General features: G+C 40.7%; 1 protein-coding gene across 3 annotated transcripts in view; it reads left to right on the top strand.

Moving 5' to 3' along the window:
* Nucleotides 1-13,375, top strand: part of RNF115 (ring finger protein 115) — a 62,331-nt gene extending 48,956 nt beyond the window's left edge. For all 3 annotated transcript variants that reach the window (XM_007182142.3, XM_007182148.2, XM_007182144.2), the window contains 5 exons: nt 4,547-4,597; nt 5,743-5,815; nt 6,751-6,844; nt 9,339-9,454; nt 10,677-13,375. In XM_007182142.3, coding sequence (XP_007182204.1) covers nt 4,547-4,597; nt 5,743-5,815; nt 6,751-6,844; nt 9,339-9,454; nt 10,677-10,808 — 466 coding nt within the window. In that variant the 3' untranslated portion in view covers nt 10,809-13,375. The remainder of the gene's footprint in view (nt 1-4,546; nt 4,598-5,742; nt 5,816-6,750; nt 6,845-9,338; nt 9,455-10,676) is intronic.
* Nucleotides 13,376-15,532: the final 2,157 nt, after the last annotated feature.

Below are 15,532 nucleotides of genomic sequence, written 5' to 3'. Positions count from 1 at the left end.
ACAAAAGTTATACCCACAAATCTTTTTTATATAATCTCTTTTTTACCTTGGGCTTCTGCTGGGATTGCTGAAGGACAATACTTGTAGTGGGGTAGAATTATATCCCCCCCGCCCCCAAAGAAATGTTCAAGTCCTAACTTCCAGTACCTGTGAATGTGACCTTATTTGGAAATAAAATCTTTTATACATGTAATCAAAATAAGATGAGATCATATTGGGTTAGAGTAGGCCCTAATCCAATGGTGTTTTTATAAGAAGAGAAAAATTTGGACACAGAAGACACAGAGAAGAAAGTCGTATGACGACTGAGGCAGAGATTGGAATAATGTGTCGCCAAACTAAGAAACAGCAAGGATTGCTGGAAACCACCAGAAGCTGGGAGAGAGGCATGGAATAGATTCTCTCTTAGAGACTCCAGAAGGAACTAACCCTAACAGCATCTCAGTTTCAGATTTCTGACTTCCAAAACTGTGAGAGAATAAATTCCTGTTGTTTTAAGCTACCCAGTTTGTGGGAATTTGTTACGGCAGCCCTAGGAATCTAATACAACACACTTAAGCTTCTTAGCAGCTCAGTTGTTTAATTGAATAGCTCTCTAGGCACTATGTGAACTTTCTGAGGTCTTTTTTTTTTTTTTTTTTTTTGGCTGCATTGGGTCTTCGTTGCTGTACACGGGCTTTCTCTAGTTGCGGCAAGTGGGGGCTACTCTTCGTTGCCGTGTGCAGGCTTCTCAGTGCGGTGGCTTCTCTTGTTGCGGAGCACAGGCTCTAGGCACATGGGCTTCAGTAGTCGCGGCATGCGGGCTCAGTAGTTGTGGCTTGCGGTCTCTAGAGCACAGGCTCAGTGGTTGTGGCGCAACGGCTTAGTTGCTCCGCGGCATGTGGGATCTTCCTGGACGAGGGATCGAACCCATGTCCCTTGCATCGGCAGGTGGATTCTCAATCACTGCGCCACCAGGGAAGCCCCTCTTTCTGAGGTCTTAACAAAGAATTTTTATAGCCACATTCTTGGCTTCCTCTTTAACCATTTTCTTGACAATGCCCATGATTTGACCTTTGCTCAGAAACCATTTCTTTCTTTCGTTTTTTTTTAAGCCATTTCTTAATTTTAGTATCATTTGCCATCTGGAGAGGCCAGGAATTTTCAGAATTATCTAGTCTTAACTCCTTTTTAACTATTCTTCCTTAATTTATTCCTCTTCTCTTGCACTTTAATACAGCAAGAAGAAGTCAAAAGGAACCTTCAACACCCCTGTCTGGAAATCTTGTTAGCTACATTATCACCCCATTCATGAGCCACAACTTCTACTTTCCATGTTATGTCAGGCAACAACAGCTTTTGCCACTACATAACAAGGATCCCTTTCCCTCCCATTTCCAAAAAGATTTTTCTCACTTTCCCTTAAGTACTCACCCATAACTTCCTCAAAAGCCATCATGCTTCTACAATTTCTTAAAGGCTCTTCAAACTTTTACTAACACTTTCCTCAAAGTCCTTCCACCTCTGCCCTCTGCTGTGTTCCAAAGCTACTCCCACATTTTAGGTTTTTGTTACAGCAGTACTCACTTCTAGGTATCAAAATCTGTATTAGTTATCTATTGCTGTATAACAAATTACCCCAGAGCTTAGAAGCTTAAACAACAGATATTTATTATCTCATAGGTTCACTGGGCCAGGAATTTGGGAGCAGCTTAGCTGGGTGGTTCTGGCCCAGGGTCTCATGAGCTTACAGTCAAGACATTGGCCATTGCTGTAGTTATCTGAAGAATCAACTGGGAGTTACTCAAAGTCTGGCAAGTTCGTTCTGGCTCTTGTCAGGAGGCCTCAGTTCTTTATCATGTGGGCCTTTGCACAGGACTGCTTGATATGGCACTGTCCCAGAGAAAGTAATCCCAGAGAGGCTGCAAGGAGGAAGCCACAGTGCCTTTTATGAACTAGCCTTGGAAGTCACAGTTATCCCACCATATTCTATTGTTAAGAAGGAAGTCACAGTTATCCCACCATATTCTATTGTTAAGAAGGAAGTCAGGGCTTCCCTGGTGGCGCAGTGGTTGAGAATCTGCCTGCTAATGCAGGGGACACGGGTTCGAGCCCTGGTCTGGGAAGATCCCACATGCCGCAGAGCAGCTGGGCCCATGAGCCACAATTACTGAGCCTGCGCGTCTGGAGCCTGTGCTCCACAAGAGAGGCCGCGATAGTGAGAGGCCCGCGCACCGCAGTGAAGAGTGGCCTCCGCTTGCCACAACTAGAGAAAGCCCTCGCACAGAAACGAAAACCCAACACAGCCATAAATAAATAAATTAATTAAAAAAAAAAAAAAAGTGGGACTCCTGATATTCATCCCACTTTAAAAAAAAAAAAAAGAAGGAAGTCACAGTTATCCCACCATATTCTATTGTTAAGAAGGAAGTCACAGTATGGTATTGGCATAAAAACAGACACCTAAATCAATGGAATAGAATAGAGGGTCCAAAAATAAACCTTTGCATATATGGTCAATTAATTTATGACAAAGGAGCCAAGAATATACAGTGGAGAAAGGACAGTCTCTTTAATAAACAGTGTTGGAAAAACTGGACAGCCACAAGCAAAAGAATGAAACTGGACCACTGTCTTACACTATACACAAAAATTAACTCAAAATGGATTAAAGACTTGAACATAAGACCTGAAACTATAAAATCCCTATAAGAAAACAGGCAGTAAACTCTAAGACATCAGTCTTGGTCATGATTTTTTTGGATGACTCCAAAAGCAGAGGCAACAAAAGTAAAAATGAACAAGTGGGACTACATCAAACTATAAAAAGCTTCTGCATGGCGAAGGAAATCAACAAAATGAAAAGGCAACCTACTGAATGGGAGGAGATATTTGCAAATGATGTATCCAACAAGCGGTTAATATCCAAAATATACAAAGAACTCATGCAACTCAACAACAACAAAAACAAACAACCCAATTTTAAAATGTGCAGAGGACTTGAATAGACATTTTTCCAAAAAAGACATACAGTTGGCCAACAGGCACATGAAAAAATGCTCAACATCACTAATCATCAGAGAAATACAAATCAAAACCACAATGAGATATCACCTCATATCTGTTAGAATGGCTATTACCAAAAAGGCAAGAAATAACAAGTGTTGATGAGGATGTGGAGAAAAGGGAATGAACCCTTGTACACTGTTGGTGGGAATGTAAATTGGTGTAGCCACTATGGAAAACAATATGGAGGTTCCTCAAAAAATTAAAAATAGAACTACGTTATGATCCAGCAATTCCACTTCTGGGTATTCATCTGAAGAAAACAAAAACACAAATTTGAAAAGATATACGCATCCCCTGTTCATTGCAGCATTGTTTACCGTAGCCAAGACATGGAAACAACCTAAGGGTCCACTGATGGATGAATGGATGAAGAAATTGTGGTACATATATACAGTGGAATGTTATTCAGCCGTGAGAAAGAATGAAATCTTGCCATTTGCAACAACGTAGATGGACCTTGAGGGCATTATGCTAAGTGAAATAAATGAGACAAAGAGAAAGACAAATACTGTATGATCTTATATGTGGAATCTAAAAAAAGAATTCAGTAACCGAGTTCACAGATATAGAGAATAGATTGGTGAGTTGCCAGAGGCAGGGGTTGGGGGATGGGTGAAATGGGTGAAAGAGGTCAAAAGGGACAGATTTTCAGTTCTAAAATAAATAATGGGGATATAATGTATAGCACGGTGACTGTATCATCAGGGAAATGCAAATCAAACCCACAATGAGATACTATAGTTCATTACAGTATTATCATTTTAATACTGTATTGCATATTTGAAAGTTGCTAAGAGAGTAGATCTTAAAAGTTCTCATCACAAGAAAGTAAAATTTTATAACTATGTATGGTAATGAATGTTAATTAGTCTTATTGTGATGATCCTTTGCATTATATAAAACATCAAATCATTGTGTTGTACACCTGAAAAAAACCCATATAATGTTATATGTCAGTTGTACCTCAAAAAAAAAAAGTAAGTCATTAAGTCCAACCTACACCCAAAGGAGGAGTATAAAATAACTTGTGAACATATTTTAACACAAACACATAGTATAGTTAGCTATTGTTGAACTTTTAAAAAAGGGCCCTTTAAATAGTATCTTGCACAATGTGCATAACACATAAAAATGGAACTACCCTTGTTGTAGGGAGGTGGGTCCAGAACATCCCTGGCTTAGCATCCCATTCAGCCTCTTATTTGGCTGCCAAGGATCCAAGAATCATAGTTTGAAAACTAACCATACAATCAGATTCCTTTCCAGCTTAATTCATAAAAATCTATTAATACATAAAGTAGCAGAGCTCAGGAAGACAGCCATAGTAGCAAAGTAGCACTCTACCATGTAGTGGACTGATTTCTGGTGCTCTCTATTGTATAATAGTCAGTGAAAAGCCATTGTGTTTTGGGGAAGGAGTTGGTGATTAGTCAGCCATGGATATCTATAGAGTACTTTCATTAGTCTGTTGTCTTATCTAATTTTTTTCCTTCAACAGAGTACTACAGCAGATCATTGCAGGATTCATTCCTGGATCCCCATTTTCTTGGTAAGTAACTAATTGCCTTCTGTCTTACTCTCCTGCAGTAGCGTCATTTTAGGTATGGTAGTATCTGTGCCATAGTGAGAAAGAAAGAGCTGCATAGGTGAGTATATAGGTGTAATTGGCAGGCTGTTAAAGACTGCCATTGTCTGCTGAGCCCAAACTTAATCAGAACTTATTCTTTATAATTCAGGCTCATGAGGGCTATCCTGGTCCCACAGGATGTCTGGGTACTGGGTGTGTCTGATTCCATTCATATTCAGGTGTGAGGGTTGTGTTGAGGTGGGGAATGAGATGGTCCCTACCAGGCTTGGTATCTGATTTGTGTGTTTCTCCTCTAGATCATATGGGAAGATTTTATTCCTTAAGAATTTCTGAAATTGAAAAGATACTGCTTAACTTCCTTTTTTTAAAAGTAAGAAGGTTTTTCAGAAGAAATAAGAGTATCAGAGTGACACGTACAGTACAGGTTAGAGATGGAATTTCCTCTTGTCTGGACAGTTATTTGCCACTTCTGCCCCAGAAGGCTTCTTTGCTCAAAGGGACCTCAGTCCTTCCACACAGTTACCCTATTTTCCAGCCAAAGAGTCCGGGTATCTGTCATCCAGGCTAGTACACCAACAGCTCCAGAAAGAGGTGCTGCCAAGTCCCTTTTGTGACTCCTCTAAGTTGTGATTCAGAGGCACTGCTGTGGCTGCTTCTCTACGCGAAAGCTCCTCATTGTCCAGGACCACAGGCCGAGTCTTAGAGTGAGGGAAGTCTGCTGTCGATTTTCGCTGATCACGAAGGGAAAACTCTCCTTAAAAAGCAGCTCCATCTATGTTTACGTTAAATGGGCACAGAGAAGACAAACGTATCTTAACCAACAGGCAATGAGTCACCCTTTTTGCTCTGGTTTGTCATGTGGTATTTTAGGTAGCTTCACATTTTATGTTCTATACAGTAAAACAAAAATTCCTAGAGAATGAGAGACTGCCTCTGGATAATCTGTTTGACCTTGAAATTACTGAGAAATTCTTTGCCACTTGATTCTAGAGAACTGGTGACTTTCCAGCTCTGAGAGAGAACAGGATTCCTCTGCCAATCTTTCTGTGGTGTAAGGCGGAGCCTGGTCACTCCATCTAATGCTCTGTGTCTCATCTCATGTATAGGAGCGGGATGCTGCACTCCAACCCTGGGGACTATGCCTGGGGTCAGACAGGGCTTGATGCCATTGTAACTCAGGTGAGGAGCTGCCTTTTGAGGGTGTCTGTTCAGTGTGTCTCATGGTTCCACAGGCTTCCTGCTTTCCTTCTGCTACTTTCTGAAACGGCAGTCACTCTGCTTTCCCTAATAGTTTGAGCTTGTGGGTTTCCATTTTACTAAAGGGATAGATGGTTTATGGGTTTAGCTCAGCATCCATGTACTTTCTTGGTCCTAGGGACTTTCTAGAAGATAGCTTCAACTCCAAAGGAAGAAAAGACTTCTATAACAAACAATATTTTATATTTTTGGCCTCTTGTTCAGTCCTGTGAGGATCCTATTAACAAGTACTTCACAAACAAGAAGGGTCTGCTCATATGTTGAAGCAGGGATTTCTGCTAGGTGGAACAAAGTAGGGGAAGGAAGCAGAGAAAAAGGTATTCCCATGCCATGTATAATTGCTTCCACTTGTTTATGTTTATTTTAATTTAATTGGTTTTTCATTTCCCTTGTGGATTGCTGAGAATAGAAAGCATGTTGTTTATATCCAAGTCTTCTTGTAGGCAGTAATTTACCTATTTCTTGGCTTACCTTGTGCTATTTTCCATACTCTCACCCTTTTTTTCCTTTCAGCAAAATGAAGTTTTTGAACTGGTTAAGTATTACGTTTTGTTAAGCTGTAGTTTTATTCGTGACATCATAGCCCTTTTGCTGTCTCCGAAGTTGCTTTATGCCCAGAGGTGGGCCCTGCAATGATGGATCTGTCTGTGGGCTTATACTAATGTCACTCTGAAATTGTAAAGCAATTATGAGTGTTCTGGCAGCAGGAAAGGGCAAACCCAAGCCTCTCATAGCCTTGCAGAAGTAAGAGCAACTAACATTTTTAATATCTGCACTGTTCTCAGCTGGAATGGCTCGCTCCCTGGGGATAGTTAGATGTCTACCACTTCTTCTTTTTCTTTTTTCTTTTTTTGTAGCTTTTAGGACAACTGGAAAACACAGGGCCTCCCCCAGCTGACAAGGAAAAGATCACATCTCTTCCAACAGTGACAGTAACTCAGGAACAAGTTGGTAGGTTCATTTTCATACATATTTTGTCATCTTATTACCTCTGTTCAGAATCTGAGCCATTTCCTATACTAAAGATCTTCAAGTGAAGCTGTAGCACTCCTAAAATTTATACCTGGGTGCCAGATATGGAAGGTACCTACCCCATCATTAGGGTTAGTCAACAGGTAATTCCTGAGCAATTACCATGTTGGTTTTCTAGATGCCATGCAGGAAATAAAGAGGTACAAAGGTATAGAAGACTTGATTTCTTGAAGAACTTAGTAGGGGAAGCAAAACTTACCAAATGATTAGACAATACTATAAGAAGTGGTTGAGCAGATCATACTGACTTTGGGAGAAAAGGAAGAGAAATAATGAGAGGCTAGGCATTTGTTTTACATCTACCCTATACTCAGGTACATTAGACATAGACATTATTTTATTTATAAGCACTAAAAGAACTTAGTGATAAGGGACATTATTTTGGACTGGGAGTTTCTTTCCCCATAAATTCCAGTTTAGAGTCAGAAGATTTTAAAGACAGGATGGGTCATCTTAGATTATTCTATATATGGAAAAGTATGAACCAATGAAGAATGTCAGCATGGACATGGTGTCTGGATCAGGTAAGGAGTGTAACCTCATTAGACCTGAAATAGAATCTGATTTGGGGAGTAGTGGGAGGTATGACTGGATAGGAAGGGTGGGCCTTGTTGTAGAGGACCCTGAAACTGGCAGAGTAGTTAGGGCTGGATAGTTTAGGTATTAGGTAAGTTTTGTAGGTCCCCAAATGGAGGAATGAGGGAATTTAAGTGGTTTTTAGGGAAGATTAGTTTGGAGGGTAGTGTCTAAAATAGATGGGAAGGGACTTCCCTGGTGGCGCAGCGGTTAAGAATCCACCTGCCAATGCAGGGGCCACGGGTTCGAGCCCTGGTCCAGGAAGATCCCACATGCCGCGGAACAACTAAGCCCGTGTGCCACAACTACTGAGCCTGCACTCTAGAGCCCGTGAGCCACAACTACTGAGCCCGCATGCTGCAACTACTGAAGCCCGCGCCTAGAGCCCGTGCTCCACGACAGTAGAAGCCACCACAAGGAGAAGCCCACGAATCACAACAAAGAGTAGCCCCCACTCAGTGCAACTAGAGAAAGCCCACGTGCAGCAACGAAGGCCCAACACAGCCAAAAGTAGATAAATAAATAAATTAAAAAAGCAATCATTAAAAAAAAAAAAGATTGAAAGAGGGAGGAAGCAGAAACAGAGATTTAAGGGACTGTTGCAGCATCCTGATGGGATTCAGGTGACGGTGGCAATGCTAACAGAAAGGAAAGGGTGGACTCAGATCATTTTGAAGAAAGGCTTTCATCACTGATTGCATAATGGGATAAAGGAGGGGAAAGGGTGAAAGATGCTTCTAAGATTTTGCAACTCTATAACCACAGAGGTGGTGCTGACATCAGGGATGGGGGAATCGTGAGCCAGCCCTGGTTTGGGTAAGGAGGTGATGTGATGTTTTTAATTTTGAATTTGTTGATTTTGAGGTGCCAGCTGAGAATCCAAGTGAAGATGAGCTGGGAATTGCTATGAAGCTGATATTAGGGAAAATTAGCTGGTAGCAAAATATAGGATATATTTGGAAGGCCTGGAGTCAGGGGTGCTACCTGGGAGGCTGTTACAGTAGAGTAGACATGAGAAGTAAAAGCTAAAATCAGGGCCAGGTGGTGGGAATGGAGAGGAAGGAGTGAATCTGTTAAGTGGTATTTTACCCCAAATGCCTTGAGTACTGTGGAGCATGTAACATACATAGCCCAGCTACTGGAGAGAGAGACTAGCTGGTATTATTAGCCAAACTTGGGAAACTTGGAATTTGCTGCCTGGTATTCTCTGTGCAGTTTGTAGCCATTTTCTCTGAGAAGGGGGCTTCCTGTCTCTGGACTTGGAACCTGAGCTACCCTTGGGCCTTGCAGTTCTGTAGCACCATCTCCTGGTACAGCTTTTAATGAACAACTTGTAAAAGAGGCTTTAGGGTAACCATGATGAAATAGGATGTGTAACGTAGAAAGTAGTAGGGTAAAAGTGGCTTGAGACACTGAATGGGAACTGCCAAGATTGCCGAGATGAGTCCTTTGGTTGTGGTGGACAGATTGCCAGTGTTTCCTAAGTAGAAACTGCCAGAAGGCTTTCACACACTTGGGAAGATGTTTTTCCTGTTTTACTTAAAAGATAGTCTAAGCCCCAGTTCTTCCAACTCTTTACATTGAAAAGTAGGCCTTATATAGTTCCTGTCTGGGCCTTATTGGAACAGGCTCATTAATCAGTCCTCCTTCTCATATCCCTGTCTACTACCACCTCTATCCCCAATTTGAAATAAAATTCATGCTTCCTATCTGCCTCCACCTTGGGTGCACTTTGTCTTTACTTTGTATATTCCTTTGGCTGTTAAAGACATTGGGCTAGTTTTTTTCTTCCTTCTTTTTGCCTGTTTATTTTAAAAGGCGTTTCCTCCTCCAACAGATAAGGGTTTAGAATGTCCAGTATGCAAAGAGGATTACACGGTTGAGGAGGAAGTCCGGCAGTTACCCTGCAACCACTTCTTTCACAGCAGTTGTATTGTGCCGTGGTTAGAACTGGTGAGTACAGACAGCTCTCATCTGTGATGGGGCAGCTGTGCCAGTCATATCTTCTTGGGGGGATGGTTCACAGTAAGGGTGTAGTTAACAGTTAATTGGTACATATATACAATGGAATATTACTCAGCAATATAAAGGAACGAAATTGGATCATTTGTAGAGACGTGGATGGACCTAGAGTCTGTCACACAGAGTGAAGTAAGTCAGAAAGAGAAAAACAAATATTGTGTATTAACGCATATATGTGGAATCTGAAAAAATTGGTATAGACGATCTTATTTACAAAGCAAAGACAGAGGCACAGACGCAGAGAACAAACGTAAGGATACCAAGGGGGAAAGGGAGGGGTGGGATGAATTGGCAGATTGGGATTGACATATATACACTATTGATACTATGTATAAAATAGATAACTAATGAGAACCTACTGTATAGCACAGGGAACTCTACTCGGTGCTCTGCGGTGACCTAAATGGGAAGGAAATCCAGAAAAGGGGATATATGTATACGTGTAGCTGATTCACTTTGCTGTACGGTAGAAACTAACATAACATTGTAAAGCAACTATACTCCAATAAAAATTTAAAAAAAAAACAGACAAAAAAACAACAACAAAAAAACCAAACAGTTAATGGAGAGCCAAGCAGATCAGATTTTAGTCCCTGGCTAACTCCTAGTAGCACCATTACTGTGTTTAGATTATTAATCTGTTTGGAACTTCTCTGACCAGGGGTTAGCAGACTACAGCCTGCAGGTCCCTGTGGCCTGCCACCTGTTTTTGTAAATGCAGTTTTATTGGAACACAGCCATGCCCATTTGTTTACAAATTGTCTCTGGCTACTTTTGTGATACATCAGCAGAGTTGTGTAGTTGCAACATAGGTGGTGTGGCCTGCAAAGACTAAAATATTTACTACCTTTTCCTTTACAGGAAAAGTTTGCTGACCCCTGCTCTAGAGCATCTCAGGTCATTGTTTCTAGTTAGTTCTGCTTGGTGATATGTGTTAGCTATTGTTAAGTTGCTGCCTAGAATTCTCTGTCAGTTCTGTTGAAATTTTGTTTGGGAGATGCCCTGGTGATACACTTGGAGCCCAGCGTGCACTCTGTGAGAATTCATGCCCTTTTTGTTCTTCTACCTGCTAACTCTCAGGGTTTCTTAAGTGTTTAGTTCTTCCAGCTTTCAGGTCAGGCTGTTCACGTGGACTGATATCTTTCTGTTTCAGCACGACGCATGTCCTGTATGTAGGAAGAGCTTAAATGGTGAGGACTCTACTCAGCAAACCCAGACCTCTGGGCCCTCTGCAAGCAACAGATTTAGCAGTGACAGCCAGCTACATGACCGATGGACTTTCTGAAACTAAAGACCGCCTCTGAGCCAGGCCTATAGTAGACCTCTTATCACAGCTGTTAATTGTATCAAAACAAAAAAATCGTAGGTGAATTTAGGAATCACCTAAGAAACCCCAACCCATAATATTCATTCATTGAGTGTTTTTCTTCTCTAAATTTAAAGTTAGTATCTACAGATGGAATTGTATCTACAACCAAATGCCTCTCATTCTTGAATTCAGAGTGATAATTCTGTAAGTGCGAAACTTAATTATGTGGGTTTCCCCTGCCAGAATAGAATCAGTTCCTTAAAGTCTAGCTAGGGTCCTGCTGTCTGTCATGTTACCTTGTGATGGATGTTTCCACCTCTTTCTCCAACCTCCACCCTATCATTAGTGTACTTTACACTAAATACAGTGGAACCAGAGCCCTAAAGTCCTGCTGATATAAAGTCCTTCTGTTTTAATTGTACAAAAGCATCTACTTCTGGCCACATTAGCCACGAAGTGAGATCAGATTAATTCAAGAATCTGAGACTAATGATTCTTGTTTTTTTCTTAAATCTTCAGAGAGCAAATCAAAGAAAAATTACAGTGGGAAGGAGAAAGTGGCTTATCATTGTTAAAATCTTTGGTTTTCTCATTTTTATTTTTAAAGACTACTTCACAAGATGCAGCTTCTGCAGAAACCAACCTGACATGTCTTAGGAGTCTTATGTTGGGAGGAATCTGATTCTGGTTCCTTTTTGGGAATGGGTTGGGCAGCATACAGGCACAGAAAGACAGATGTTTGAAATCTTCGGTTCTGAGGTTTTTTAGTGATCCCCAACTCATTGTTTATCCTGGGGATCTTAAAATAATTTCCCTCACAGAAATAGAATTACTTCATTACTGCTTCTACAGCTAAGTCATTGTTTTTTGTAATTCAGTGGTCTTCAGGAATTGAGATTTTATGTTTTCCCATTTTAATTTTTTAAGCCCATTTATCATCTCTGAAACCTTTCTGTTTGCTTGGTTCTGGCTGTACTTGGAGTCATACTGATTGTTGTGATCATGCCCAAACAACTTGGCCTAGGAGAGGTAGGCCTTCTTTTTTCAGCCTAACAGTGTCCCATGCACATGCACATGCTCTTTGGCGCATTTAAGTGTTTAAAGTTGAATAAATGAAGAAGATTAAGAATGTTGTTGGAACTTCAAAGTCTCAAAAATAAATGATGGGGACATGTAACCACTGTTGGTGCACCAAAACGGGTGACAGAGGGGCAACAATGGTATGGTCATATCAGCCCTTCATAGTTCAGAATGATCAGAACAAGAAGCCTGCTCTTTGGTGAGTCTCTTGGCGAGGAGTCTTTCCTCGGTTTTTGTTGACTGTCGTACACTGGTTTTGGGGGTGAGGGATGGGGTTAGAGAAATCTTTGTAATTTAGTAGAGGACAGAGGAGTAAGAGAGGGAAGAGAGAAAGTGGGAGAGTTTAATTTAATAGCCTGCCTCTAAAAGTTGTGACCATAAGGTATGATTCAGGTTGGGCCCAGAGAGAATAAAAGATGTTTTCTCATATGCCTTATGTTATCCTCTGCAGAGATCATTTCTTTGGAGAATGTGAACTATTTACTATGGCTATTGAAATGTAGCCCAGAAATACACACTGGTTTTGAATGGTGAGGGGTGATGAGGCTGAGGGGACATGGGAGGTATATTGTGAATATTTAATGGCCATTACTTAGATGGAGAAGGGCTAGGCTGAAGTTGGAGCACATTGTAGTTTTCAGGTGGAACAATATCAGCTGTCTCAGAAAAATGATGCCAGTCTGGAAGTTTTTGTCTGCTTGTTAGTGTCTGGAGATGCCAGAACAGGCAGGTGTATTTTTACTTAACATTAGAGAACTAGAAAGAATCTGAGTAGCTTTACAAAAGGATGCAAACAAAGTGCTGGACAGGGATTTAACTTTTCAATATACGGAAGAGCAAATAGCATCATTCTAAGTTATCTGAAATTTTCTTCACTTTTTTTGTTCTTTTAGGCAGAGTGCATAAATCTGTTTGCTATTTCTGAGACCCCTCCTACTTAATGAATCTGTAGTGTTTCTTCCTAGAATAGGAGGCATCTCAGACTTCCAGGTTAATTTAGGTAGTGTATTAGGGTTCTCCAGAGAAACAGAACCAGTAAGGGGGTTGTGTGTGGGGTGTGTGTGTGTGTGTGTGTAAAGAGATTTATTATAAGGAATTGGCTCACATGATTATGGAGCCAAACACAGTTTGATATAGTTCCCAAGGCAGAGGACTACATAACCCAGACTTCTCAGGTGTTCATTCCTTTACAGCTGGAAGGCTTACAGACTCAGGAAACTGGAGCCTTACTAGGAGTCAAGGGAGAGATGATTCAGCTTTCCCTCATTATCAAAGAGAATAGAAAAAAGTTGCCATTTCAAATCTTGGGCCCTTAGACTTGAGGCCTTTACATTTGTACTAAATGGCCTACCCTTTGAGTTCCATGCATAGATAAACAGATTGTTTTCTTATTCATGAATGTCTTTTTTTCTTATTCTTCCTTTTGTTCATTATAATTTGAAATAAAAGAGGAAGTAAAACTATGTTAGCACATAATTAGGAGGGACTTGCTAGAGATTGGTAGACCTGAAAGTTGAGAGGTTATGTAGGGCAATTCCTTGCTGGCTTCCAAGTGATTATTGCTTCTTGGGTAGTTTCCAGATGGGTTATTCTGGCTGGACAGAACTGGGCAGTTGGGTGGGCAGGGCAGAGTGGTGAACATTTAACCAATATCTCCAACAGAGAGAAGGAATAATCCTGGTTTTAAAAATTAATTTTCCTGCAAAGTTCCTATTGCCAGTTCTCTGAAGAGTTGGGAAACCTGAAGTATCCAGATAGCTTCCTTAGTTGTCAGCATTTGCTGCATAACAGTTGAGCAAGTGCTTGTTAAATGTTTTCCTTGAGCAATACTCTCTCTGGTCCAATAGTTAGTTCTCAAGTTGGAAGGAAGATTTGGGGGCAAGAATTTGTTTCTTCCCCCCGCAACAAGTCTCAGTTGGATTAAATAGTTATTAGGAAAAAATTCTTTGTTTATGTCTTTGTATTGCACATTTGTATATATGCGTGTGTGTGTATATATGTATATGTATATATTCATAGACACATGCATATATGCACATTTCACTCCAGAGGAAGAAGGGATATGGTGGGCACTGAAGTAGATAAAGTGAGCAGGGGTACAGCAGAGGACTGGAGCTTTAGTCATTCTCTCATTGTATGTGCCTCAGACCCATGTGTTTCTGTAGTTCTCTGTTACAGGGCACTGTTAGCTTGGGCAGGCACCCCCGTTATGTGGTATGGCAAATGGATTCACTGGAGCTAGAAGTCTGGTCATTTCTGAAGGTTGAGGATAAATGGCTTTGAGGAAAGGGTGTTCATCATCTCTTGTTTCTGTATTATAATTAATTGAACTCAGACTCAGTCATCTATTGTTTTTAAAATTTTTTCTTGATAAGTTATTGTTGACAAATTGACTTCTCACATGAACTTCTGCATGCTTCAGTTTCGTTCTTCCTGGTGTCCAAGTCCTATTTCCTCAAGGAATACAGGTATATCAGACTTAACAAAAACTTATCAGGAGGGGATCATAGTTTGTCTGTTTTAAACAACAACAAAACAGCCCCTGGGGTTTTAGGAGGTGAAGGGTACCTCAGAGTTGGTTGTTAGAGCTCATCTAGGCAGGCCACTGACATCTGTGAAGGAAAACAGATTTTAGGAGGAGAAGGAACAGGGCTGGTGAATAGATATTTGGATGTTAGGGAAAATCCCTCTTTGGTCTCTGTGGTAGAGAGGTGGGAAGATAAAGGTGCTGTTTACAAGAATAAACCAGTGGAGATTTGGTAGTTTGCGGGGGTACTAGCAGGAGAGAGTACTCTTACTGAGAGTTTCCAAAATGAATCTAACATAAGTTCTGATGTAGGGAGTTGGGGGAAAGATTTGGTGGGGTAAACGTATCACAGGTGTCTATCCTATGGTGGGAAATTGTAGCTTGCAGTAACGTCAGCATCTCAGCACTCAGGCTGGGAACCCCAGGTCTGCGCCATGGGTTTAAAATGGAATGTGTAGAATACAATGTGTACAACTGGAGATCTTTTCCAGGATCAAGACAGGATCAAAATGTCTTAGCTAATGGACATTAAGAGGTTTTGATCTCTCATACCTGCCAGATAAGTGGAATTACAGGCACTCAACTCTCTAATTTTATACATATAAACTTTGTGTTTTGCCAGATTATACTTAGATGGTGTCCACAGAAGTGGAGTCTATATGTTGCCTTTCCTCTTTCACCTGAAACACTTATATCTGTAAATCATGAGATGTAGGCTTGTGGTTCTTTACCTTTTCTAATAAGATGTACCATTTTTAAGGTCCCCAAATTATTAGAGTCGCTCCCAACAAGATTATAGTTGTATTTTTAGTATCTTTTGATGGAAAAAACACATAGCAAAAAGCTGCTATGATTTCAGTAATGCTTTTAAATCAGTTTGTCTTTATTAGTCACACCAGAATCTATATCCAGTTGAAGTACAGTATATACATATTTGTAAGATATATTATTTATTCAGACTGGAGATAATGCTTACATAGACCTCTTAAAATAACTACATGGCCTCACAGAGGTTCAAATTCCTTGGGTTGTGAATCACTCATATAGATTGAGATTAAGATGTGTGTCCAGAAGTCTACCTATTCATGCATGG

This window comes from Balaenoptera acutorostrata, chromosome 1, assembly GCF_949987535.1.
Source record: "Balaenoptera acutorostrata chromosome 1, mBalAcu1.1, whole genome shotgun sequence".
In the NCBI taxonomy this organism is placed as follows: Eukaryota; Metazoa; Chordata; class Mammalia; order Artiodactyla; family Balaenopteridae; genus Balaenoptera; species Balaenoptera acutorostrata.
This window is presented reverse-complemented; position numbering and strand designations above follow the sequence as displayed.